Genomic DNA, 25,934 nt, shown 5'->3' on the forward strand with positions numbered 1-25,934 from the left:
TTTAATCTCTGAAATCTGACTTTAATCTCAGAATTCTCACTTTAATTTCTGAATTCTGATTTTAATCTCAGAATTCTGTTTTTAATCTCAGAATTCTGACTTTAATCTCAGAATTCTGGCTTTGGCTCTGTCTGTACTTTACAAAAACACACACTGCACTACACACTGTGGATAAAGCTCCCACTGAAATTATAGTTTACATTTAATCCCAAAATTCTACTCTTGAGTTGACTGGATTAGATGTAGACTTTTTTTCCCCTCCGAATTCTGACTTTAATCTCAGAATTCTGACTTTAATTTCTGAATTCTGACTTTGATCTGAGAATTCTGACTTTAATCTCAGAATTCTGACTTTAATCTCAGAATTCTGACTTTAATTTCTGAATTGTGATTTTAATCTCAGAATTCTGTTTTTAATCTCAGAATTCTGACTTTACTCTCCGAATTCTGACTTCAATCTCAGAATTCTGTCTTTGGCTCTGTCTACACTTTACAAAAACACACACTGCACTACACACTGTGGATAAAGCTCCCACTGAAATTATAGTTTACATTTAATCCCAAACTTCTACTCTTGAGTTGACTGGATTAGATGTAGACTTTTTTTTCTCCGAATTCTGACCTTAATCTCAGAATTCTGATTTTAATTTCTGAATTCTGATTTTAATCTCAGAATACTCACTTTAATCTCAGAATTCTGACTTTAATTTCTGAATTCTTACTTTAATTTCTGAATTCTTACTTTAATCTCAGACTACTCCCTTTAATCTCAGAATTCTGACTTTAATCTCAGAATTCTGATTTTAATCTCAGAATTCTGACTTCGATTTTTGAATTCTGATTTTAATCTCAGAATTCTGACTTTAATTTCTGAATTCTTACTTTAATCTCAGAATTCTGACTTTAATCTCAGAATTCTGATTTTAATCTCAGAATTCTGACTTCGATTTTTGAATTCTGATTTTAATCTCAGAATTCTGACTTTAATTTCTGAATTCTTACTTTAATCTCAGAATACTCACTTTAATCTCCGAATTCTGACTTTAATCTCAGAATTCTCACTTGAATTTTTGAATTCTGATTTTAATCTAAGAAATCTGTTTTTAATCTCAGAATTCTGACTTTAATCTCAGAATTCTGGCTTTGGCTCTGTCTGCACTTTCCAAAAACACACACTGCACTACACACTGTGGAAAAAGCTCCCCCTGAAATCATAGTTTACATTTAATCCCAAACTTCTACTCTTGAGTTGAGTGGATTAGATGGAGATCCAGTTCAGGTCGTGGAATACATGGATGAGCCTTTTATTCCCTGAACACAACACAGCTGTTTATCATGAGAATAAAACCAACACACACAGGCTGAACACAGAGCCTCTAAGACCTGCTTAAACACTGTTTGGACGTGTGTGTGTGTGTGTGTGTGTGTGTGTGTGTGTGTGTGTGTGTGTGTGTGTGTGTGTATTCATCCCACAGGTCCGCCTAAACCGGTCCAACAGCGTTGGCAGTGCAGTCACTCCAGTCACCTGAATGGAGACGCGCAGACTCAGGGGGACGTGAAGGAGACGCGGAGCTCCGGCCGAAGTCCACCCAGCCCCGGACACTTTCACTTCCTCTGTCCTCTTCCACGGACTTTTAAAGCTTCTACTCAACTCTTTCTGGAGGCTAACAAACATACACACCCCCTGTGCTGTGTGTTCGTTGTCCCAGTTTGGAGGCAGGCTAACCCGGGACAGACGCACACATCTGTACCAACACACACCCACAACGACGCGTTCCAGACCCGGGACGGAAGCCGGACTTTGGGTGTCACCATGCCAGTCAGACAAAAAGGTAACCAAACATATTTAATCTCATATTTTGTAGTTAACTAGTGCTTTAATTTTTTTTTTTACAGAAAGTAACCGAAACAATTGGCGTGCAAGTGGTACTTTACGCTAAATGGTGCGTTTACGGTCCGCTGTTAGCTAAACTTCGCCGCAACACGAATTTCGCGTCAAAAAATCCGCAAATTCACGTTGAATTGTTTCCTGACACACACCAGAGCGTTGTTTAAAAGCATTTACCATCTATACAAGCCGTGTAGGAAATTATCTGCGAATTTATTAGAGTTAATTGACTTTTATTGGCACATATAGGAATGCAGGGGGCGTTTAAATGCACAGAAGTGAGTGAGAACCACTTGATTTTCTATTTCACTAACACAGAAGTCAGGATAAAAACAGTCTCTCATTTGGCTCACTTCAGCTTGAATGTTGATTTGTCAGTGTTTCCAGTTTAATCAGCTGTTCGCCGATGCAGGAATGCAGTTTGCACCCTCCTTTACACGTTTATTGCCCTGAAGCCCTCTGCACCAAACAGCCCTGACATCCATCAGTCACAGTTCACAAACATCTGCCACTGAAGTGCATCACCAGGGAGAAGAGTTAAAGTATCACTGGACATTATTACCTAGTACTAGAAGAGTAGTTCAAGAAATATGACTATAGTAACTGAAGTTAACCCTTTCATGCATGAACTATGAGAACCTTAATCAAGATTTTTTTATTTCCCGAGTGTTTTTATTCCTCTTTAGGCATGAAAAAAAAAACAAAAAAACAATGTGATTGACTTTTCTTTCTTTCTTTTTTTTTTAAATCAACCTGTTTTTCATGGAGTTACAAAAATGTCCACTCAGCTACACCATGAATTATATTCTTGAAGCAAACAAACATGTATTTAAAACCCAATATCATAAAGTGATATAAAAACAGTGAAATGAAACCATGTTTAATGCAGCTAATCTGATGTTTTCTCACATTTTAACATATTCTAATACTAGTTATTACTCACTTCATGGAGATAATATGCAAAAAAAAAAACATATTAACAATTGATTTCCACTCAAGAACCAATCAAGAACAGCAAAGTTACAATAATGGTATGAATTGCAGTTTATGAGATGATTCATAAGTGTCCACTGTGTTGGTTGATATGGAACTAAAACAACAAAACCCATGAATATACAAGAGTAAAGCTGTAGAGTAACTGTCCACTGTAGTGACCACTATGCATGAAAGGGTTAAAGATGAAGCGAAGCTACACAGCCTAGATTTAACAAAGCAAATAGCCTACTACAGATTCTTCTATTGGATACTGATGCATTAGTAGTATCTAATTTATTCACTCTTAAAGAACTTTTTTGTGACTTACAAAGTAATTATTGTCTAAATACAAACCTCCCTCACTTATGTATTCTGATACTATTCTCTGCATTTTGCATTTTCCAGAGAAAATCAATCGATCGATTGATTGATGCATTTATTTTGAATATGAATGTCAAAAAGAAGAAAAATAAATAAACAAAACATTTAAACATAAGACATACAATACATATTCGAAGAGGAGTGAGAAGAAGTATAACTTATAAACTCCCATCCCTTCTCCTTAAATTATTAATAACAATAATAACCTTTCTAGTCTAAACATATCTATGCTCTACTGCCTAATTTTTTTTTGGTTTTCTATTTTTCGAACAAATATAATGTAATTTACATAAATACATAATTCAATGACACACACACACACACACACACACACACACACAAACACATTCCACATACTTGTGCATCTTTATAACACCTAGTGATACTCAACACCTCCCTCATCCCTGTACCTCTTGAAAATTGTGTCTTTGTACCTCCTTTTTTTTTTTTTTTTTTTAAATTTTATTTATTTATTTTTTTTAATTGTTTCATGCTTAAACAGCTTATGTCAGGATCAAGTATTTTCCCCATACATAATTTACTGATCATGTAGATGTTTGTAAAAGCTCAGAGTAAATTCAAATCAAAACAGAAAACTGAACAGAAAGTGACTTTTTGAGCAAAATATATCATAAACTGAACATAAAAAGAAGCATCTACAACCACTGTCATTTATCAGATTGCACTGTTTTCATTGGTGCCTCTGAATGTCCAAATGGATCATATCTGAAGACAATGGAACTGCTGTGGATCTGCACTTTACCTGAATTATGTCAATTATTTTAATTTAATTATGTTAATTATTTATTATGTATTGATAGGATTAGTGGTTCAAAAACATTTTGGATTAGTAGACGCTTTTGTTCAATGGTTGATGTTTAGTTTGTTTAGGTCCTAAATGGTTTTAAACAACTAACAGTGTGATAGAGAGTATAAAGATTGGACTGTTATTCAATGAAAAAGGTCACATGGTCTGATGAATCCAGACTGATCCTGTTCTACAGTGATGGGCACATCAGGGTGAAAAGAGGTGGATGTAGTGATTACCCATCATGCCTAGTGCCTGTATAGTATATATAAAGCTGTGGGGGCAGTGTTATGATCTGGGTTAGTTTCAGGTGGTTAGGTCTCAGAAACAATATTTGCCCAAAAATGATGGAAATAAAAGTTGCGACATTGCATGTACTTATTGAAACACTGCCATGGCACATACATGCCTCAATCAAAGTGAAAGTGAAAGGCATTCTGGTGTGGGACTTTTTTCTTGCCCAGGTTGTGTTAATTTAGCTGTAGTTAATCTGTACTACCCTTCACTAATGCTGGGCCATATGGACGAAAATGCTAGGATTAAAAAAAAAAAAAAAAAATCATATCAATTGATATCTGAAATTCTAATCATAAATGTCAAGTTATTATATGAAAGTGAATGTTCTTGAAAGTGGTTTTAAACCCTTCCTAATGGTGAGAACATAACAGTTACCAAGTAGTGGAGCATTTCAGAAATCATGTAAACATTCAAAACAATTACAGTAATAAAATGCTTGTTCAATAACACAATATAAGTTTTATCAGCATCAGTAAAGTTGATTAAATTGATCGATTTGGCAGATTATAAAACAGCACAACTCATGTTCAGGGCATCAATAAAATGTCTTCCAGGTAATATTCAAAAATCATTTAAAGACAGAGATGCTCAACAAAAATTGAATCTTCAAGGTATTAATAAATTGTACCAACCAAAGGTAAGAACTAGTTTAAAATCAGTGTGCATCTCAGTAAGGGGAGGAGTACTTTGGAATGGTTTAGCGGATGAATTAAAAGATTGTGCAAACCTTTCTCAGTTTAAAAAAATGTTTAAAAAAACAAATAATGAAGAAGTACTTGGAGGAGAGACAGTGACACTGATGCCTTCAACAGTGTGGGTGTCATTAGGGGAGTGGATGCAGGGTCTATGTTCCTGTCCTGGGAGGATGTGTTACTGTATTGCTCTGTATTCCGTATTGTCTTGTAATGTTCTGTAATGTTCTGTATTGGTGTAGTGAGATGTTTCGTGATGGGTCGTGTGGTGTGAGGGGTTGGAATTTTAACAGCAATGCTTCTTCCATCCCCTTTTCAAACCCTGTGTTTATCGGTCTGTCAAGTTGTCATCTGTTAAGTGTTATACTGTGGTAGCAGGTTTGAAATAAACATGTGAACTCAACCGAACTGAACTAAATTTAGGTAAAACAACAAAACATTTTTAGCTGACATTTTTGACAGAGATTTTTTAGCTGATAAGCAAAATAAAACCAAAAGAAAAATGGGATAAAAAGTTGTTCTGCTTTAATACTTTTTAATTTCCTACATTGTCTCCTTCTTTCTCCCTCTACTCCTTTTAATTTTCAACATGTGTCAGTTGCTTATCTCCTTGTATATTTTGTCTTCAGATGCTCAGCGAGCCCTAGAGCTCCTCCAGCAGTACCGGGTTAAACTTGACCAGAGACAGCAGAATCAGATTCGGACAAAGGAAGGCCCTGTGGAGGAAGACCGGCAGCTGCAGCAGTCTCTGGACCGGGTCATCAGTGTCTTCCAAAGCCAGCTCTTTAATGCTCTGCTCGGTAAGAATCCCTGTTTGTCTTTTTTTTTTGTAAGTTCAGTGAACTAACTCTGCTGGGTGACCTAGTGGGATTTACTGTTGTACATTGAGTCTTAAAGTTTGGAGTAAGTTTCACACCAAGTAAGTATTTGCCACAAGACCAAAGACCAGTCTGACCTTAGCAGCAGACAGAAAAGAACATCAAGCTCTCATGGGGTCTGTGAGAACAGCAGTACCACATGAGTGTAGAAAATGCATCTCAGGACAGATGGATTTAACCGTGACATGGACTGTGACAACAAACACACAGCGCTCTGTAAAACATAGGCTAGAGAAGTTGTTGCATGTTTGAATTCTTACAAGAGTTTCCAGTATCTACTAGTTAGTTCCGTCTGTTGCTTAACTGAACGTAAACACAAGGCACATGTTTATGTGGTAATGGTGACAAACTGGTTCCCATCTCCAGTCCCACCTGATTCAAGCCACACCCACATCTTTTACTCTTTAAAGTCCGTTTTCTTTTTGTGTGTTTGCATACTGTGTGAAGCAGACTTCCTGATTTATGTCTCTGACCTTTACCCAGACTATCTGTGGTGTGAAAACTGCATCTTGAATCAATAGTCCTATTGTCAGTTTTATTTTGCATTTTGCAATATAGTTTCCTTTTACTGACTTTTGCATTTGTGTTTTTAATGTGCATATGTGCATAGCATATCACTGGTAACACATCCTTTTTCATCAGTCTGCATTTTCCCATTCTCCTTCCACATTTTCTACCTTTTTTCATTCCACTTCTTCATTTCACAAACATAATGTATGAGTCATTGAAGGCTTAACAGTTGACCGTTGACTGTTTTGTTAGTGGAGAGAAGGAAGTGAAACCTCTGATCTACTCTTTTAAACGTCAATGAACCTACTACCTCCATGCAGAGCTTCTGATTATGAGGACAGTACTGTTGAGCTGCCACTAGAGGCCACTAGTGTATAAGTTTGGACTTTTTTCTGTTAATTCTTTAAACCACATCCACAGGGAATTGAACTGGATAGAAGTAGAAATGCTTCATTTTGGTAGATTTCATCAACTGGTTGACTGACACTTTAATTTACAGTTTACAGCAATATTCATTAGAATATGATATTGAAGAAGAGCCATTTCTACTCAAATGCTGTTCAAATCATGCTTTTATGATGTATATATATATATATATATATATATATATATATTTGCCAGTACTACATTTATAATCCTTATTCTAATCAAATAGTTGACTTACAGTGTTTGTTATGGGGCCTTTCATACTTGACAATATTTGGAAACAAATAAAACTATGGTAAATCTATTTTTAGGCTTTTTTTAAAAATTATTCTCATGATATTTATCCTGTTCTGACATCCTGAGGCTGGTGCTGCATGCTCATTGGAATTATGAGGAGAAAAAAGTTATTATTTTCAATGGAAAAACATAGTCTCCTGTAATCATATGGCATAGTTTGTGTAAGTCTTTAAACAATTTAAAATCTAATAGCCTGAATTTGTAGACCTGAAAATTGCTTAAATCTTTAGGTTCATTGGATTAGGTATTTGGTTGAAGCCCACTGCACCTCAGGTAAGAAAACATGAAGTTACAGAACCAGAGCTGCACACTGAGTTGAAATGTGGTTGTAATGTTAGACTGTGATCATATAATTGCAAAGGACTGCAGTTTAATGGTCAAATATCTGTATGCTAATATACGTCTGAATAGTATGTAGTAGCCTACTTGTTTTTCTATGTTTTACAGTAGTGTAAGTTTGTATGTTTAAAAAACACACAAAATATAGCCATGTATATGGGCTCCACGTTCAACATTGTCCACAATAATAGCATAATAATAGTTTTCACCAAATCATGCAGCCCTATTGTAAAAGCATTAAAGTTGTGTGGGAAGTCAGAAGTACATAAAGCTCCTGTTAACTCCTGTCATTACTCACCAATGTCTGGCCTCAGCATGATTGGACATGAAACATTTTTGTGTTAAACTGCATTCACAAAAGGTCTTAAGGTCTTAATGGTTTCATGTGTGCTGTTAAATGTGTGCAGTTTCACTTACAGAAACCTCCAGAAACACAAACTAGACAAACTGCCGCAAGTGAGTCAACAAAATGCAGCTCAAACCAGCCGGCCCTGTTACATGAAATAATATGATGTGTATTTCTATACTTCAGTTAAAGGAAATGGTGAATAAATACAGGAGAATAAAAATTGGTTATAATATGCTTCTATTTCTAGTGATGAATTTGGCCTTGATGTACTTGATTATGTTAAGTGTTTTTCACTGTATTCTGCTTTATTATTCATCAAACCTTTATTCAAATATCTATTAGTCGTTTCAGTGAGTCCTCATATCACTTATTAATCTCCTGAACATATCGACTCTTCTTCCCTCTTCTTCCTCTTGCAGACATTCAGGAATATTATGAGTTGACCATCCTTTCTGACACCCATTCCTCTGGAGACCAAACTGATGATTCTGGCCCCACTAACCTGCCCGCAGAGCTCCCAGCCCTCCCACAAGTGTCCCCCGGTCCCCCAGGAGGACCACCCAAACCTAAGCCCCTTACCCCCAAACCCAGGTCATTCAAGTCTCCTGCCCCTCCGATCCCATCCACACCACCATTAAAACCATCCTCCCCTACAACACAGTCCACTTCTCCTCAGTCACAATCAGTGAAAGTCAAGTACCGAGCCCCTCAGCCCCCTGTCCAACCTGGACCATCCAAGTCCATAGAGACTACCAAGCCTAGCTCACCCTCTACTGCCATATCCGGTGGGGTGAAACTGAATGACACCCCCTCGTCTGTGAAAACCCCCCCTGGAGTATCACAGAATGGAATAACGCCACATGTTGCAGCCACCAGCTCTACCAAACCTCAAAGCAGTCCTGTCTCTCCTGACCCCAATCTGGTGACGGTCTCAGCTCTTGTTTCCAGTACCATTCAAGGCCTAGTGCCCCCAACCACACCAGATAAACTAAGCCCCACCAAGACTACCCCAACCACCAGCCCAGGTCCCAGCAGAGGCACAGACACTCCCATCATCTCCACAGCTCTTACACCAAGTGGGGTTCCATCAGGCAAAGGCAACGTCACCTCAACGCCGAGTCCCACCAGCCCGAACCACGGAAAGTTCAGCTTTGGCAGCCGCAGCCCCACAGTAGCTCCAGGAGGACCAGTTAAAGCGCCACGTCTGAGGTATGTCTACCAGAACAATCTTTAGAAACAGAACTGGAAAGGGGTTTCAAAAGACATCTAATTTTGCCTTTGGTGTTATGAGAAAACCACCTATTTTACAAAATTTGGAAAAGCCAGTAGCAATTAAAAAACACCCCAAAGGTTGCAAAATTAGCTAAACCATTAGATCTCTGAAAAGTCATTTCGATTGTACATGAATTTGACTTACAAACTTAGTTTGGGTGCTGCATCTTAGGCTTATAAAGGTAGTGAAAACCCTGACATTGAAATTCTCACTTAATTACAATAGTAAGCAGATTACAACTTTTTTTTCTTTATTGTATTTTTGCAGATGTCAGGCCTGAGTTTACTAATTAACACGAAGTTTACTTTACAGTGGTGGAATGTAACTACTTAAGTACAAATTGGAGGTACTTGTACTGTATTTTCAACTATTTACCTTTAATCCACCTTAAAACCTTTGCTCCACAAAATATCAAAAGGCAAACATTGTACTTCCATTTGTAGTGACACATTTTATACAGTAGGTAATATAACAAGCTTTTACAACACAATGTTAAATATTAAACTAATGATTTATATTTTTATGGCTTCTGATGTTTTATAAAAACAGTGTGTAGTTGGCTCACATTTCTGATGTCTATGAGTTATTAAATGCACCAGCAAGTAGTGATTTTTGCCTTTTAACTTCTGAAGATGTTTCATGTCAGTAAACATCCGAACCAGTCAGTATTTCAGCAAAAATGAAAGATTATAGAAAGACTCAATAAGCTGAAAAGAGATGAGTTTATTAGAGGGGTTTTGTCTTACTCATGAATCATATGATGAACTGTCAGATTTATGACACGTCTCTGTTTATAAGTGGATATAAAATTGTTCCAATTAGCTCCAGCAACAATTACATCCTGTTCACTGAGGATTCGACATACACACATTCTAATAATGTAATATAGTACGGATAATAATATATCTATCAGAGAGACCAAACCATTACTTTTACTTTACTGCTTTGCATTTTGCTGCTTGTACTTTAGAACAATTATAGAAAATTTGCCTCAAGACACTTTCTCTGTGTGACTTATTGTTACTAGTCCAACAAGTATTTTTATGGCCTCTGATGTTTTATAAAAAACAGTGTGTAGCTGGCTCACATTTCTGATGTCTATGAGTTGTTAAATGCACCAACAAGTAGTGATTTTTCGCTCTTAACTTCTCAAGATGCTTTATTTCAGTTAACATTCAAACCAGTCAGTACTTCAGCAAAAATTAAAGATTACAGAAAAACTCAAAAAACTGAAGAGAGGAGTGTATTAGAAGGTTTTTTGTTGTACTCATGAATCATATGATGAACCGTCAGATTTATGACGTGTCTCTGTAAGTGGATTTAAAATTGTTCAAACTAGCTCCAGCAACAATGACATCCTGCTCACTGAGGCTTCGATATACACACATTCTAATAATGTAATATAGTACAGATAATTATATATCTTATCAGAAGGACTAAACCATTACTTTTACTTTACTACTTTGCATTTTGCTGTGTTACAGCCTGGCTCTTACAGCCATGACAAGAATTAGAATGTACGCCGTATAAAGTGGACAAAAGTGATTCATTATAAACTAGAAAGACCTCCGTGCAGACCTCCGCCAAGGCAAATCAGTCCCCCGCAAACACCACCAATAATTTAATCATTTGTTCCTTGTGCCATTATCAACATTTCCTGAAAATTTCATCAAAATCCATCCATAACTTTTTGAGTTATCTTGCTAACAGTCAGACAAACAAACAAATCCTGATGAAAACATAACCTTCACAGTCCTTGGCAGAGGTAATAAATGACTTAAATGACAAGGATAATGAAGGAAAAATAACAAAAGGAAAACTCAAATGGGCGCCACACCATTGGGCTGGTACATCTACAGGGAAAGAGAGATGGAGACAGACCAGGTCAACAGTAGCCACAGCTTTAAAGCCCTGTGACACCAGGCCCAGGTGTCACCAATGACTATAACCAGGACTCCAACCCAACTGGAGCCACCTCCCTGACACACAGGGGCTGTCACAGCTGCTTGTACTAAGTGCTTTAGAGCAATTATAGAAAATTTGCCTCAAGACACTTTCTCTATGTGACTTTTTGTGACTAGTCCAACAAGTCCTGGGCCTGTGTCCTCCACTAGTCCTACTTACGGTCCATCCAGCCCCAGGACGCCCACCAGCCCACTGCCCCCCAGTAAGGTAAGACATCTATGGTTGTTTTTTCAGTGTGTGAGGGGAAAGTCTTTGTCACAAAGAGCAGTGTGAAGGTGGTTGATATCATTTTGCAGAGGTGTTTTACTTGCGATTTCAAGAACACAGTGTGTCAGTGTTCTTAAAAGTAAAATACAGTCTCCTTTATTATGTTCGTGTGCTAGAGGAGCTGATCAGGTATGGTTTTGTACTGTGTAAGGCATCCATTCTTGATGGTCATGTGCTTAGTTGGCAGGGATTTGTTGGTATTTTTGTAGGGTTATTCACATTTTCTTGTCAGTTTTGGATGGTTTCAGGTTGTGTGTAAATTCTGTGGTTGAAAACTCTGTTTCTGGAACCACATCTAATCATTACGTGTAAAGTATGTGCTGTTAGAATGTAACTTCAGGTTGGGGAAATTGGGGGATAATTCTCTGTTCTTCTGCAATTACAGAATATTTGTTGTCAGGGTCATGGGTTTCAGTTTAGATTTTTATACAGTTCAACCCTACAGAATGCCTATGTTTCTTCTTGAATCACTTCTTTGCTGTGTTGTGTCATATCCCTGCTCGTGTTTTGATGTGGACTGAATATATTTTGTCTTGTGACAACCTGTCTACCCTTGAACCAGAACGTTGAAATGCTGCTGGTGGCTGCACACGGCACAATAGGATAGGAAGACCATTTATGTGGTCTGGCTGTTTCAGCGTAGGCTTACATGGCATTACATAATCTGACAAGTGGAATCAATCCAGTTCACGAACATTTTACTGTCCAGGCAGAATCAGCAGAATGAGCACAGAATGTAGGAATGGTTTTGTCTTTTTGATCTTGTTCAAATGAAGCATCCTTTTGTGTGGTTTGAGGTTTTGACCACAGTTTTACACAACTTTGATGTGCTGCTGATAATACTCATCTCATCTCATGGTATTTTACGGAACATTTGTCTTCGTAGCTGAATACCAGTGCGGAAAAACAGTTACTCTCACATTTGTGCTGCAGTTCTTCAAATACACTAGTAATTTTATTTGTTTTAAAAATTTTATTTGGTTTAAGTTTTTTTGTATTATGCAAAACTGAAAAAGGCAGGATGATTAAACCATGATTGATCAAGTCTGTGCAAAGCTATTTTTATGTTTGTGTCATAGGGATATAGTAAAAAACAGAAACAAATCTGATTTATCTGCACCTACCTTGTTTTAATTTATGTTGCATTTTTCATTTTAGTTTTTTTAGGTTTTCAGGTGTGTTTTTCTGTGGATTATTTTGCCATTACTAGTTTTAGTTTTATTCTTACATTTCTTTTGCCATAATAAGTTACTATCCCATTTACATCCAATCGAATACATATGTTTTCATTGAAATTAAAATGTGCAGCAGCCAGAATCATGGAAAATACACATTTTACTTCTGAAACTCTCTCTTATCTTCAATCAAATCAATCAAAAGACTAAATAAATATATATATTATTGCTTTCTATAGAAAAATTAAGCCTCTTTTTCAAGCCACTGTCGAGCCATGGCGTAAACAGAAAACCTGCATCCAGTTTGCTTTTAATGAAATCTCATCAGCAATCCATAATTACAGGTTTTAGTCACGTATTTAACTCCCATACCTCTGTAAACACCTGTGATTAACTAAAATCTGAAAATGCAGGCAAACAGTAAATGCAAGTCTCATGTCCTGTCAGACCAGTTGAATTACAATAGTTTATTATGGATCATGGATTTTTTGCACAATGATGCTAAAAACTATCAAGCACTGCGGATTATTAAAAACAGACCTGTATTATAGTGTGTGAGAAAGTGCCGAGTGCAGGAGGGTGGGGCCAGACAGAAGTAGAGTAGACCAAAAATGGGAACCAGTGCTTAATTGTCCGTGTGAAAGAGTGTGTTTGTGTTATGTAAGAGATCTGGGTTGTAGTTACTCCTCCCAACTTTCTCATCGCATGCCGCTCTGAGTGTATTACAGTACGTTGCAATGTTTCCGATTCCACAACAAACATCATCCACAGAAAGCTTGACATCCTGAGTGGGTGACATCCCATCTCTGTGTGAAGCTTCAGGGTGTATATGGAGCTTTAACTTCTCCAATACCCACAGTCAAAGTTGAAAGTAGAGCATCCATTGCTATACCGCTGTGTCTGTTCACTCAGTCTATCTCCCCCCCAACTCCTCCCAAACAGAGACTGACCTGATAAACAGCAGAGTGGTGTGTGTGTGTGTGTGTGTAGTATATGTATTTGTGTGTACTTATGTCTGTGTCTACACGTCTGTCTTGGTGAGTGTTTGCCTGTGCATCCATGTGCATGCATTTCTGCTCTTGTCTCCACATTTGTGTGCTGAGTGTGGTCTGCCAGCACGTGGATTCATATTCCTAACCCTTTGAAGTCAAAATGTGGCTACCAGCTGCCCTAGACGAAGACGGCGGCTGGAAAACAAGAGAGTGGGTCGCGTTGGAGCGGGACAGCTGCCATGTTCCTTAGTCGGCCTCTATCTCTGATGCTCTGATGAAAGGACAGGTGGAGAGAACATGAGAAAGGGAGGAGAGAAAGACTGAGCGATGAACGAAGAAGTAGAGAAGGAGGAGACGAACAGACGGCAGAAGGATGTCACCAGCAGCAACAAGCGACTGAGTGGTGGAAACTGAAAGTTGCAGCTGGAAGATGTTTTGGTGAAACTTTGCCAATTGGACTGGGTAGGATGGATTGCATCTGTATCCTTACTACCAAGGTGAGATACAAGAAGATAGGAGATTAGAGTAGAGCTTAAACCTGGAGGGATGGAGGCAGATTAGGATAGGACTGGACACAGATGACACTTTCTAATCATGTTTTGTTATATTGTGTCTGTTGTTATTTTTTCAGTTATTCTGTTATTTTTTCCCTGAAGCAGTGAATAAATTGCGTGCTTGGATTGTGTCCACATGTGATGGGATAGTTAGTATATATATATTAAGGCATAAAGAAACGAAAATACCTGCAAATTGAGTATTTTTAGATGAACTAGTACATGCAAGAATGCGATACAAATTTTCCATGAAGAGAAGAAGATATAATATATTATAGGGACAGGTTGTGCTTTAGTCAAGTGATTCTAATGGGAATGCCAAGTTGATGCTCATCTGTTGCTCTGACAGCATGTGACACCCTGAGAGACAGGAAACTGGGTTGATAGGACACACACTTCAAAAGTGACTTTTTGACTAGCTAGCTGGCTTTGTAAGCAGCTGAGTTTGTACCAGTTGATTGGCTGGCTCTCCAGTCTCAGGGTGGGACAGAATACTGGGCTAAAATCTAGGCTGGTAAATTTAAACACATGCATTATGCACATTAAGTATATGCATGAATATATACATCAGAAAAAAAGTCATTGAAATGAAGCATAATTGAAATGCTGTGATAGAGAGGTTGCTTTTTTATCAAACAGGGCTGTAAATATTTCTATCTAAAGACTTACCATCTAATGGAATCAATAATGTTGTGTGTAGTGAGTACTGTGAATGAAAAGAGCTGTTAAGAGGCCAAGTAAGTTCTTATTGAAGTCTCTCCTAAGTGGTTTATACCACTGCCCCTTCACTGAAAAACAGCTGTTCTGTTGAGATTCATTCACTGCAGTCTTTGACTTTCACTGTGCAGTCTGGTGTCTGTGCAGAGTTTGACACTTTTGATAGATTTTCTTACATTCGTCTCTTGAAAGGTGAAAGAAAATCTTGTCCTTGATAGTAAATGATGAGGATTGTAGTGTGTCCTCCATATCACACAACAGCTCTACACAGTGCAAACTTTAAGACCGGAATACAAGATACTACATCGTGGAGACAGAAAATAGATATTGGTCTGATAGCATTACAGCAAGAATGAAAAATCTGTGGATCACATTTTAGGACAACTCCAACACAGAGCTTGAATTTTAAATATCTTTAAGGTCATTTAAGTAAACAAAGTATTGTAAAATTCACTGATATTTTAACAATATTTGAATTTTTCGCCAGTTAACACACTGAAGTGGAGAGATTATGGATATTCTCTTTTCTGTGTATATAACATTACATGTACTGTTGAAAGAGTGAGGCAGCTGCATCAGAACCAAAGTTTGAGATTTTTAAATTAATTTATTTTATTCCACACTGGATTTAACAAAACAAACAAAAAAAAACAATAAATATAATTGTGAAAATACTGAATATTGTGTATAATTTTCAGTTGACCTCTACTTCTGAAAATTTATTGCTGCAAAAGTATTCAATACATGCTGGTTAAGTGGATTTAAGTGTGTTCCCAGAAAAAAGGCTTAATTTTTTCACCTTCTGCTCAAGTCTTATTTTTGACTCAGTCTTGGACTTTCCCAGGATTTAGGTAGTCTGAGAGGTCATGCACTTCGACCACCCCTTAGCTCTACTGTCTTAGTAAATAGAAACACTGTCTGGCATCTTCTTCTTGAGCTTGCTTCTAAGGAATTAGCTGACCTTTGGAGCATGTCCTTCTGTCATGCTGGCAAAAACAGAGTTTTAAATAGGATAGACGGCCAACCTAACATGAGATCTTTATCGCCATGAGTAGCACAAAGTAGAACAAATAATAAAAATGTGAAAAGCCTGATTGCAGTTTTCTTAATCAGACAAAACTGCATGGTCATATATGACAAACGTATAAATGACTGACATGAAATGCAGTATAATACTGACACATACCCAGACACACACATCCTAATAAGTCTCCTATCTGTTGACATATATACAAAAGTTCCCTAGGGTTTCTATCTCACATTCATCTGGTTAATCTCATTCATCTCATTAAGATAATGGATTAAATACAGAGGGTGTTCCTGACCTTAATGCTGCTAGATTGCTCCTGGGTATTTCGGCTCATCCTTTCTCATCCTATGATTAATTTCCTCCTACCTTCTAGTGACACTTTATGCATTATGGACGTGCAGGATGTATATACAACAGGGTTAATAACTCTGGGAGGCAGGTTTGGAAGCTCCTCTCTGGACATGGAGCAAGATCAGAAAGTAGGTTGCAAATGATTACCTGATGGAAACATACAGGTTAAAGTATCCACTAAGTCGATGGGATTAGTTGTTGGTTTATATGCAAGCCTTCCACTGTGTAATTCCATCCTTTAACGTCTCATGCTGGCAGTATCTCCGCTGTCTTTTGCAGAACTCACTTTTATCATAAGGCTATTTCTTAATTGTTTTATATTTTATTATTCTATGTGTTATATTTGATGGTTCGATTTTATTTATTCTTAAATGTGTTTTATGTTGTGAAATAATTTGTAAATTTGTTTGTACAAGTGGTATATAGATAAAGTTATTGTTAACAGTTATATTAACAGTTACATTAACATAATCATTAAAATTAATGATCAGTTCCCTCACAGAGATGTGGACAGAGTTACCATGACATCCCATGTGATGCATTTTAGCCAGAAGTGATCATATTTGGGCAAAAGGGACAGAGAAATGGGAGCATTAAGGGTCAGAGCCATCTGCGTGGGGTCATGAGTGGACGCTAGCTTACTGGCAGTGTAAAACCATAAATGCCAACTCGCTTTTATGATATACAGTAATTTGATGTCTCATTTGTTTAACTTATTATCCACAACTGCAGTAAAGCTGTTTGTCAGGAAATAATAGGTTTAATTAATAAGCAGAAGCTCAGAGGGTGTGACTTGGCAGGTGAGCAAGAACTCATTCATACGTGTAAATCAAAGTCAGGTATTGCAAACAGAATTTTAGAATCTAATTAACAGACAAAACAATGTACAGATGGACTTAACACTTGTTAAGGGGTCCAAATGAAACAAATGAGACCAGAATGAACCCTGGCAAAATATTTTATTTTATTATTTCAATATCATTTTTTTTTATTGTAATATAAGTCACAAAGTAAAAAAAAACAAAAAAAACAAGTGAGATGATCACATTGGATTTACATGGAATTATATAGAAGATAGAGTAAAAAAAAATACTCATAAGAGAGAATGCAAAGAAAATCATATAGAAAAAAATAAAAAGAAAACTGAAATACAACACCTAAGGAGGCGCAGGCTCATTTTGTTTGGCTAAATATATAAATTCTTATTAGAGCTAATAAGTTGTGATATGAAGGAAAAATCATTCAAGTAACTGAATTAATAAAATTACCTAAGGCTAAGAAGAGTAAGGGCAGCTGGAGGAGAATCTTCCTTCTCACCCCTGTCCTCTGGTTTCTGTCTTTGGGACCAAGTCTTATCATGTCTTCTAATCCCACAGTATCATTGGAAAAGAGAAAAAATATAGACATATGCTCATATACCCGTGTACATAAACTAGGGCTGTTTGGAGTCAGCACCTGGCACCCATTCGCAGTATTTCACTTCAAGATTCTTCCATTTTTGCTTCATTTTAGGGCTGAGGTCCTTGCCCTTTATTTTCCTGTGCACATATACCTGTTTCAACCAACAGAACCATAAAGGAAATGTCATAATTAAACACTATGTACAGTCGCGTAAAAAATTATTAGACTACCCCTTGTTTTCTTCAATTTCTTGTTCATTTTAATGCCTGGTACAACTAAAGGTACATTTGTTTGGACAAATATAATGATAACAACAAAAATGGCTCATAAGGGTTTAATTTCATAGCTGATATCTAGCCATTTTCCATGTTTTCTTGATAATAACTGAAATTGCTTAAGTTCTTACATCAATATCTGTGGCATTGTACTGACAAAAACAGTCCTTTTAGGCATTCCATGTTTTCTTTTCTGTTCTGTTTTAGTCACATGATACACACAGGAGTTAGTACTTGATTGCATAACCATTGTTTTTGATGACTTTTGATGGTCTAATAATTTTACCGTGACTGTAGGCCCAGCAAGTAATGTGCTCAGCATTGGGTGCAAAAGTAACGATAACAGCTTCATGTTACATGTAATTTATAACCATTTTCAAACTTATAGATATGTAGGACATGTTAGTTGTGGTATGAGGACAAATTTACCAGATTACATCCAACAAATAATCTGTTTGGAAACACACACGAGGATATTACATGGTTCTTTGAAGAGAATGTTGCCAAACACAGTGTGGATTTCACTTTTTTATCAGTCTTCTCTTCTCTATCTTTCCCAATCCTATTTTCCTGTCTGATATATCCACTCGTAAATCCCACCATGGTTTTATCAGTGCCAATTGTTTGTTTCTATGTGTCAGTGGCCTCCCGTGCTCCAACAGAGCAAGAGTCTCTCCTATAAGAGGCTTACCTTAGGCTGCTAATAGACTTTAGAGGGGTGGAGCTATTTTGGATGGACAAAGAGAAGCAAAGGGAGGAAAAATGAAAGAGTCAGTAGCACATGCACAAAACATGAGCTACTGTCCAGATGGTATTGTGATATAACTTTATGGAGGGGTCAGGTCGAGGAAATTAATCAGAGAGAGAGTACGAGTGGGTAGAGACTTAAAGTGGTAGCTGTAGGACTTTACAGAGCTTAGGGCTATGCATAAAACGGTGGAGTAATACAGTGATGTAGGGCTGCTGTTGCTGGTTGCTCACACTGTAACTCCTTTGGGAAGTTCTGTAGCATCCACACCTGTTGTGAAGAATTGGACTAAGTCTATAGATGCACTGATAGCCCTGCCGCTAGGAGGGCCAGCACCAGGGCCATATGGGAAGATGGATCATCACAACTCTGCCTCCTCACTCAATGTAATGTATCTCCACTTATTTTATGCGCATGACCTACCTGCTGTTTTTATGTGTAGTCGATTCAGCGAAGTGCTGTGAGTGTTGAAGTTGAGGTAGAGAGTAGCAATGGCGGCTGAGACGTAAACAATAATCAGCCGTTAAGTACCTGTGTATAAAATGTGGTGCTTAATGTCCTAGACTGGTATCATTTTTCATCGATGGCTGTATATTTCTGTATCTACACACCTCTATCTATACACGTTGCATGCACATCACATGCCCTGGTGTGAACTCGGGCTGTGTCATGCCCTGTTCTCTTTACGTACTTTTTGTCCACTAGGTCACAAAGCCTCTTACAGTGAGAGTTGGAATATATGTTTATTAGGGTTATGACCGGTCTTATTGTAGCTCACAACAGCAGTAAGGGGTGTCGTGAGGTGAGTATCATCTTGTAACACGATAGATGTCACTTCCCTCTAAGACCCTTCATGAGCTGTGATTCATTTCCTGATCCTTTCATGGCTTCAGTGATGTGTGTTTGACATGCTAAGAACTGTGGAGACTAGCTGACAGCCACAAGGAGCTGAGTAATTAAGACACATAAAACAGAGGAGTTAGTCCAGGGCCAGAGGTTATGGCTTTACATTACTGATGGCCGCTCACTAATGCCCTTTTTCCGGGTCAGGTTAAGGTGAAGATTAGCGGTCATATGTCAGTCAGCTACTTCACTTTTGAAGCCATGGCTGCTGAGTTTATAGAATAAATTAACTTTATTTTTTAATGCATGGTTTGGATGCTGCAAGATACAGTCATGTGGTTTTTGAAAGTCATTATTTGTTCATGTTTTTGTTATTTCAGCACATCCTGCAAATTTTTGATGCAATTATCTGCAAATAATGAATCATATTCTTATGTTTTACTCCTCTCTAAAAGCATAGCTTGTCTCTCTGTGAATGTATTACCGCACTGCTGAATGTGTCACAGTAGTGGGGCATCAACAAACAATGAAGTGCTTGCTAGGAGTATTCTAAGACCGAGACCAAAGCCATGATACCAAACCTAATGGTCTTGAGTCTTCCATCTACCAAACTGTAGTTTTCTTATTTACCCCCCACCCCACTCTGCCACAGCACAAATAGATGTGTATCAAACTGTAGATTGAAAGTCAAGGCTTGATCCAAACTGGAGGAGGAACGGTAGATTATACACTATATAGATTACATAATAGGCTGTGTTTAATATTCTTGTATCCCACACTAGGGCTGCACGATACTGGAAAAAAATGACATTGTGATTTTTTTTTTTTTTTTTTTTAATCCTGCAATATGAAAAAATAGCCTGGAGGATATGATAGCTGTTTGGTGCCGATGTAAATGGTCAAAGAAATTAGTTGCCGTACCTCTTGTTGTGGCAACAGGTGCAAGATACTATCGACACAGAATGTTTCAATATCATCCATCTTGTAGCCAAAATAATTCCAGATAACTGACATTGCTTTTCTTTTTGCCACCAAGTCTTCGTTTTTGGTGATTTTTTTTCTCTTGTTCGTTGCTCATTTTTCAATGTTGTTACCACCGACTCATTCCATGTGCAGGAGCGAGGTCTGCTTCAGCAAACTGATTAAGAACGATTGTGATTGGTGGATTGCGGTGTGTGTCAGGTACCCTTGAAACACATTGAGTTCATTTGCCTCCTACATCGCAGGACCAGCGATGTGACTATTGCACACATGTACATCACAATGACGATGCTCAAACGATATGTAGTGCAGCTCTATCACACACCAGTTCTAGGTTTATGTGTTTGCTTATGGTTGTTTTAAGTCCTAAATCTATAAACCGGTGCTTGTATATCAATAAATACATATTCAGAATTTAGTATTTCTTTGTGATCAAGCAAAAACCCAAAAGTTGTACTGGTCCAAAACCAGCATCCCGAACATCGAGCCAAATTCATCTGGCTATTAGATCATACAACATAGCCATTGATGCCACTCCACCACATTCAGTCCAACGTGGCTGATTACCAGGGTCACATTTGAAGGCAGAAAGTGGCTGCTGAACCTGAACAAATAAAGCAGCAGAATGCCAACACACTGAAGGGCATGCCTTATCAACTGTAGTACTGGTAGTAGTCTGTGACTGAAGCCAGGAAATCAAAGAAGAATTACAAGTATGCGTTTACATGTTTTCTCACTTTTTGTTTTTCCAGAACTTTGTTATTTGCAGCTATATTCACTTCAGTTTAATTTGGTCTCAAAAAAAATCCATGTTGTCCAGGTTAAGGAGCACATACACTATACTAGCTCTTAGCAAACACTGAATGTCATGTCATGTCTGAGTACAGCCAGGGCAGCTAATCCCATTAAGCAGATGACTAATCTCTGTGGAGCGACACACACACATATATCCACTGATACTAGCTGATACACACAAAAAGATAAAAGCAGTCAGCTGAGTTCATTTCAGTTCATGTTCGTCTTCCACTTGACTGTAAGGATGGTTTCAAGAGTTCAGCAGGGTCGTTTTAACTGATACTAGCTGATACACACAAAAAGATAAAAGCAGTCAGCTGAGTTCATTTCAGTTCATGTTCGTCTTCCACTTGACTGTAAGGATGGTTTCAAGAGTTCAGCAGGGTCGTTTTAAAAACGTGAGCCATAAAGATAAGTCGTACTCTTACTCTGCAGAGCTAGCAATGATATAAATGGAGTTTTGGTAGAAATTAGTGTGTATTTTTGGAAATATTGACCAATACGATAACATCCACTGATGACAGTCATTGACTATGATCTGTGACTGTACAAGCTTCCTGTCTGATTACAGCTCAGCCACAGTATCTTCACTCCACTGTGTTCTCTCTCAGCAGTGTTATATCTACTTTTATATGTTACTAAGTGGTTATGAATGTTTCTTGAGTTTGCAATGTTAACTTGCCAGGTTAATACAGTAGACTGTGAGTCTGGCCTAGCTATCAGTTAGTGACAAAACACAAGTAAAACAAAAAAAATCATCAGCAACAATGACTGTTGTACAAATAGTTATTTTAACTATTGGAGCTACAGACTCACTTTAACCCGTAAAGACCCAGTGTTACTTTTGTGGTAGTTCCCAAATACATTTTTCTCTAGAATTCACCTTTCTTAAATGATTTATCACCATTTATTATAATACTATCCTCTGTATTTGGCGTTTTTTTTTTTTTTTTTTAATGAAAACCATGTATTTTCTTGTATTTAATTTGCTGATCATGTAGATGTTCATTGAAGGTTAGATTAAAGTTGAGTTATTATATCAGAAACAGAGAAAACTGAAGAAAAAGGGACTTTTTTTTTTAAGAAAGATATCAATAACTGCACATAAACACAAGTGTCTCCATCCACTATCATTCGTCCAACTCCATGGGTTTTACTGATGAATCAATGTTGTACAAGGTGACAGTGTTCACACATTCACTATGGAGCCTCTGAACATCCAAATGGATCATATCTGATGACCATGAAAAGATGACCAACTGCATTTTACACCAATTATTTATATGTATTGATAGGATTAGTGGATCAGAAGTTATTAAATATTTTTAGATCAGTAGATGATTTTGGTTGTCAGTTGCTGTTTGGGTCTTTATGGGTTAAAAATGCATCCTACACACTAGGGATGTAACGATATGAAAATTTTACATCACACTTATTGTGACCAAAATTATCACGGTTATGATTATTATCGTGGTATTGTTGAAATTGTGCTCAAAATGTTTAAAAAGTACTTATACACACACTGAAATAATTTAACCAAGTTATATTTTGAAAAAACAAACAAATAAAATAATTGGCACAGTGTACCTTCTGTTGCAGAAACATTCAAATATTAACGCTTTGTGGTCTGAGCCTTTTTTGTCCGTTTTTCAGTCCTTTAGATTTTGCCTTTATATACTATATAAACAAATGTTTACTATACCCATGTTTGGGATCTCTTTTTTTTTCAGCACAACTTCATCTATCTCATCTGTCTATTATTTTTTTCACTTTAACCTACTATAAAAACATAAAAGGACAAAAAATATAAAATCCGATTTGAAAAATATACAGTATATACTTTATTGCATAAGTAACACAAAAATGCTTAACGAACCTTTTCAAAGACTTTAAAAGTGAATATTGGTTCCAAATATTAGGTATATAAATTAAAATGGTAATAAAACTATACTCAAATATTTGACATAAAATCAAAGCTTTACATAGGTTTTTTTCCCCTAAAAATGCAGTAATCAAACACAGTTGTCATAATAATCAGAATTAAACGGTAATACTAACCATCTGCAATTTTACTGCGGTTTATTGTTATACTGGTAATGGTTACATCCCTACTACACACACATATTTGTTGTTCTGAATGACTGTGTCTTGTGTTGTTGGTAAATTGGATATTTGGTCTAAAAAAACTAGGAAGATCTTGTGCCAAAATGAAGAGGAAAAAAACTGTTGCACTACTGAATGGTGTTGCATTGTTCTGAACAAAAAGTAAAACCCCTGATGTGACTGTTTTTATTCAGTCGTACTCTACAACTAAAATAACTCGGAGGTGTTTTAAATTCATAACCAATTTCTTGGAGAAACGTTCATCAAAAAAACACTAGCATAGCTGTACAGTGAGAATAAAACCTGAATGAGCATAGATTCAAAACTCAGAAAACTATTTCATCTTATACTTAAAGAAAAATAAGAGATTTTGAACAGGGAAGCTTCGCAATATGGCTAATGCGTCCATGGTTAAATATGATTATTAATGCATTACACCGTAGATTCATGCATGCGTTTACCTTACTTCAGTCGTTGATTTTGCAATAATACTCCGTACTCTATGGAAATTCATCATATTAAAATGACAGGGTTATTTTTACATTTAATGATATTCATCTCCCCCAAACTCACAGATCTTTTGAGGAGTCTTTATCAGGTGACGCAGATGTTTTTGACATCATGTACTGTGTGATGCAAACTCAGAAATATGACCATCATACTAGAAAGTTTATCACATATTACTCACTGCTTTTGGTCAGACTCAGTATGCCAGTAGTGGATAGTATTCTATTTCCAGCTGACGTTATGATTTATTGAGGCTGACAGCTTGACATCTTAAAGAATGTATTTGACCTCAAGTGATCAGATCAATGCCACACTGCTTCTGCACTCACTTTGCTTTGTCACTGTGAACGCCATGACTGTTTTGTATCATTTTAGATTATTTTTATATTAAACAAGCTATGTTACTAAAATAAATAAGCATATTGATGAATATATTAAAAAAACAACTATACTTTGTCATCCAGAAGGAGTGTAATCAGTATATGTAGTTTTATTACATTTGCTTTTATGTATAGCAAATTATCACTAACAATGCAAGTCACTCTTTTATCTCCTGACATCCATAAAATAGATGTTTTTTTTTTTTTTTTTTTTTTTAAATGTTGGTGCTCTGTGTGCGTCCTGCCACAAAGGGGCACTGTATGTATGAAAACACCTCAATATTTGGAATTCGATTTGTTGCTCTGCAGAGATTCGACGCATGACAAATGAATATAAACATTTTCCACAAATCTTGAGCTCTAACAGTTTCCACAAATAATTCTTCTTTTATAGCAAGGTTTCAGCAGAAGTCAGTATATCCTCGCAGCATTGTAGAAAAAAACCCACTCGTGTGGAAACTGAGTACACAGCTGGTAAAAGCTGGCCATGTGACCGCATTTGCATTGTTGATGTATGGGCTCTTTTATGATTGGTTACTATGTAGAATGAATATCCATCAGGATTGGGTAGTAGGGAGTGTATGAGGTAACTACACACACAAACATGCACACACAACATGGCAGTTATTTGTGTGCTGGCTGACCTACTAATGTTAACATGTAGTGAATGCCTGCTAGGCCCATGAGGTAGCATTCTGCCTCTCTCTCCCTCTCACTGCCTCTCTCTTTTCTCATTTCTCTTCTTTCCTCTCCTTCCTGCTTTTTCTTCTTCACCCAGTTTTCTACCTCTCTCCTTATGTTCTTTTTTTATTTCTGCAATTTGCTGTGTGATGTTGGCAAAGTGACGTTAGATGCTATCTTTACCCTCACATTATGTTTTGTGAGGCATATGAGCCAGAACGCCTCTGGCTATCCCAGCTGGATGAATGTGTGTGGCATTGTGTCATGTATTTCTTACATCATGGGGATGTAAATCAGTTTACACAGTCATGCATGGGGGACTCAAATCTCTTAAGAGAGCCAAATTTTATGCCCTCTGAGTGTAACTCAGTAGATATGTGGGTTAGGAATTGCATCAAAGTAAGGTTTAAGGCTAGTTATGGTTAGAGTTAGTCTCTAGGAAATTAATGTAAGTCACTGTAGTGTCTCCTAAACACATGGAAACACATATTGCGTGCGTCAGCATGGTCTCCATCTGTTCCTTGCCAAACATAGAATCATTATGAAGTATAAAAAAAACTAACTTACCAGAAAGGGTAGCGTGTGCTGCAGAGTAGTGCGTTTCATTTTCTGATTAGTCATTAAGTCATAATTCATCTTAAAGATGCATCCTATACATTTATGTATTTGTTGGTCCAAATGACTATGTCTTGTGTTGGGGGTAAAACTGGATATTTGGTCTAAAAAAAAACAACAAAAAAACAAGGAAGATATTGTGCCAAAACAAAGAAGAAAATAAAATTCCTTGCAGTTCTGCATTGCACTGAAAAAAGTAAACCTTTTGATGTGATTTTGTTTTGTTCAGTCCTACTCTAAAGATAAAGTAACTCAGAGGTGTTTTAAATTCAGAACCAATTTCTTGGAGAAAATTACATCAAAAGAAACTGTATAAAATAGCAGTACAGTGAGAATAAAACCTGAATGATGATAGATCCAAAACACATGAAGTTGTTTTATTTTATACTAAAAGAAAAATAAGAGACATATTGTACAGGGAAGCTTTGCAACATGACTAAT

At 37.0% G+C, this 25,934-nt stretch overlaps 1 protein-coding gene across 3 annotated transcripts in view; it reads left to right on the forward strand.

Moving 5' to 3' along the window:
* The first annotated feature begins 1,540 nt into the window (after positions 1-1,540).
* LOC115417494 (discs large homolog 1-like protein) overlaps positions 1,541-25,934 on the forward strand; it is a 135,994-nt gene continuing 111,600 nt past the window's right edge. The window contains exons 1-4 of one of the 3 annotated variants that reach the window (XM_030131444.1): positions 1,541-1,832; positions 5,671-5,841; positions 8,260-9,049; positions 11,195-11,285. In XM_030131444.1, the coding sequence (XP_029987304.1) occupies positions 1,814-1,832; positions 5,671-5,841; positions 8,260-9,049; positions 11,195-11,285 (1,071 nt within the window). In that variant the 5' untranslated portion in view covers positions 1,541-1,813. Of the gene's footprint in view, positions 1,833-5,670; positions 5,842-8,259; positions 9,050-11,194; positions 11,286-18,609; positions 18,975-25,934 lie in introns of those variants that run through there. The other 2 variants (XM_030131445.1, XM_030131449.1) reach the window with 2 other exon arrangements.

This window comes from Sphaeramia orbicularis, chromosome 4 (assembly GCF_902148855.1).
Source record: "Sphaeramia orbicularis chromosome 4, fSphaOr1.1, whole genome shotgun sequence".
Lineage (NCBI taxonomy): Eukaryota > Metazoa > Chordata > Actinopteri > Kurtiformes > Apogonidae > Sphaeramia > Sphaeramia orbicularis.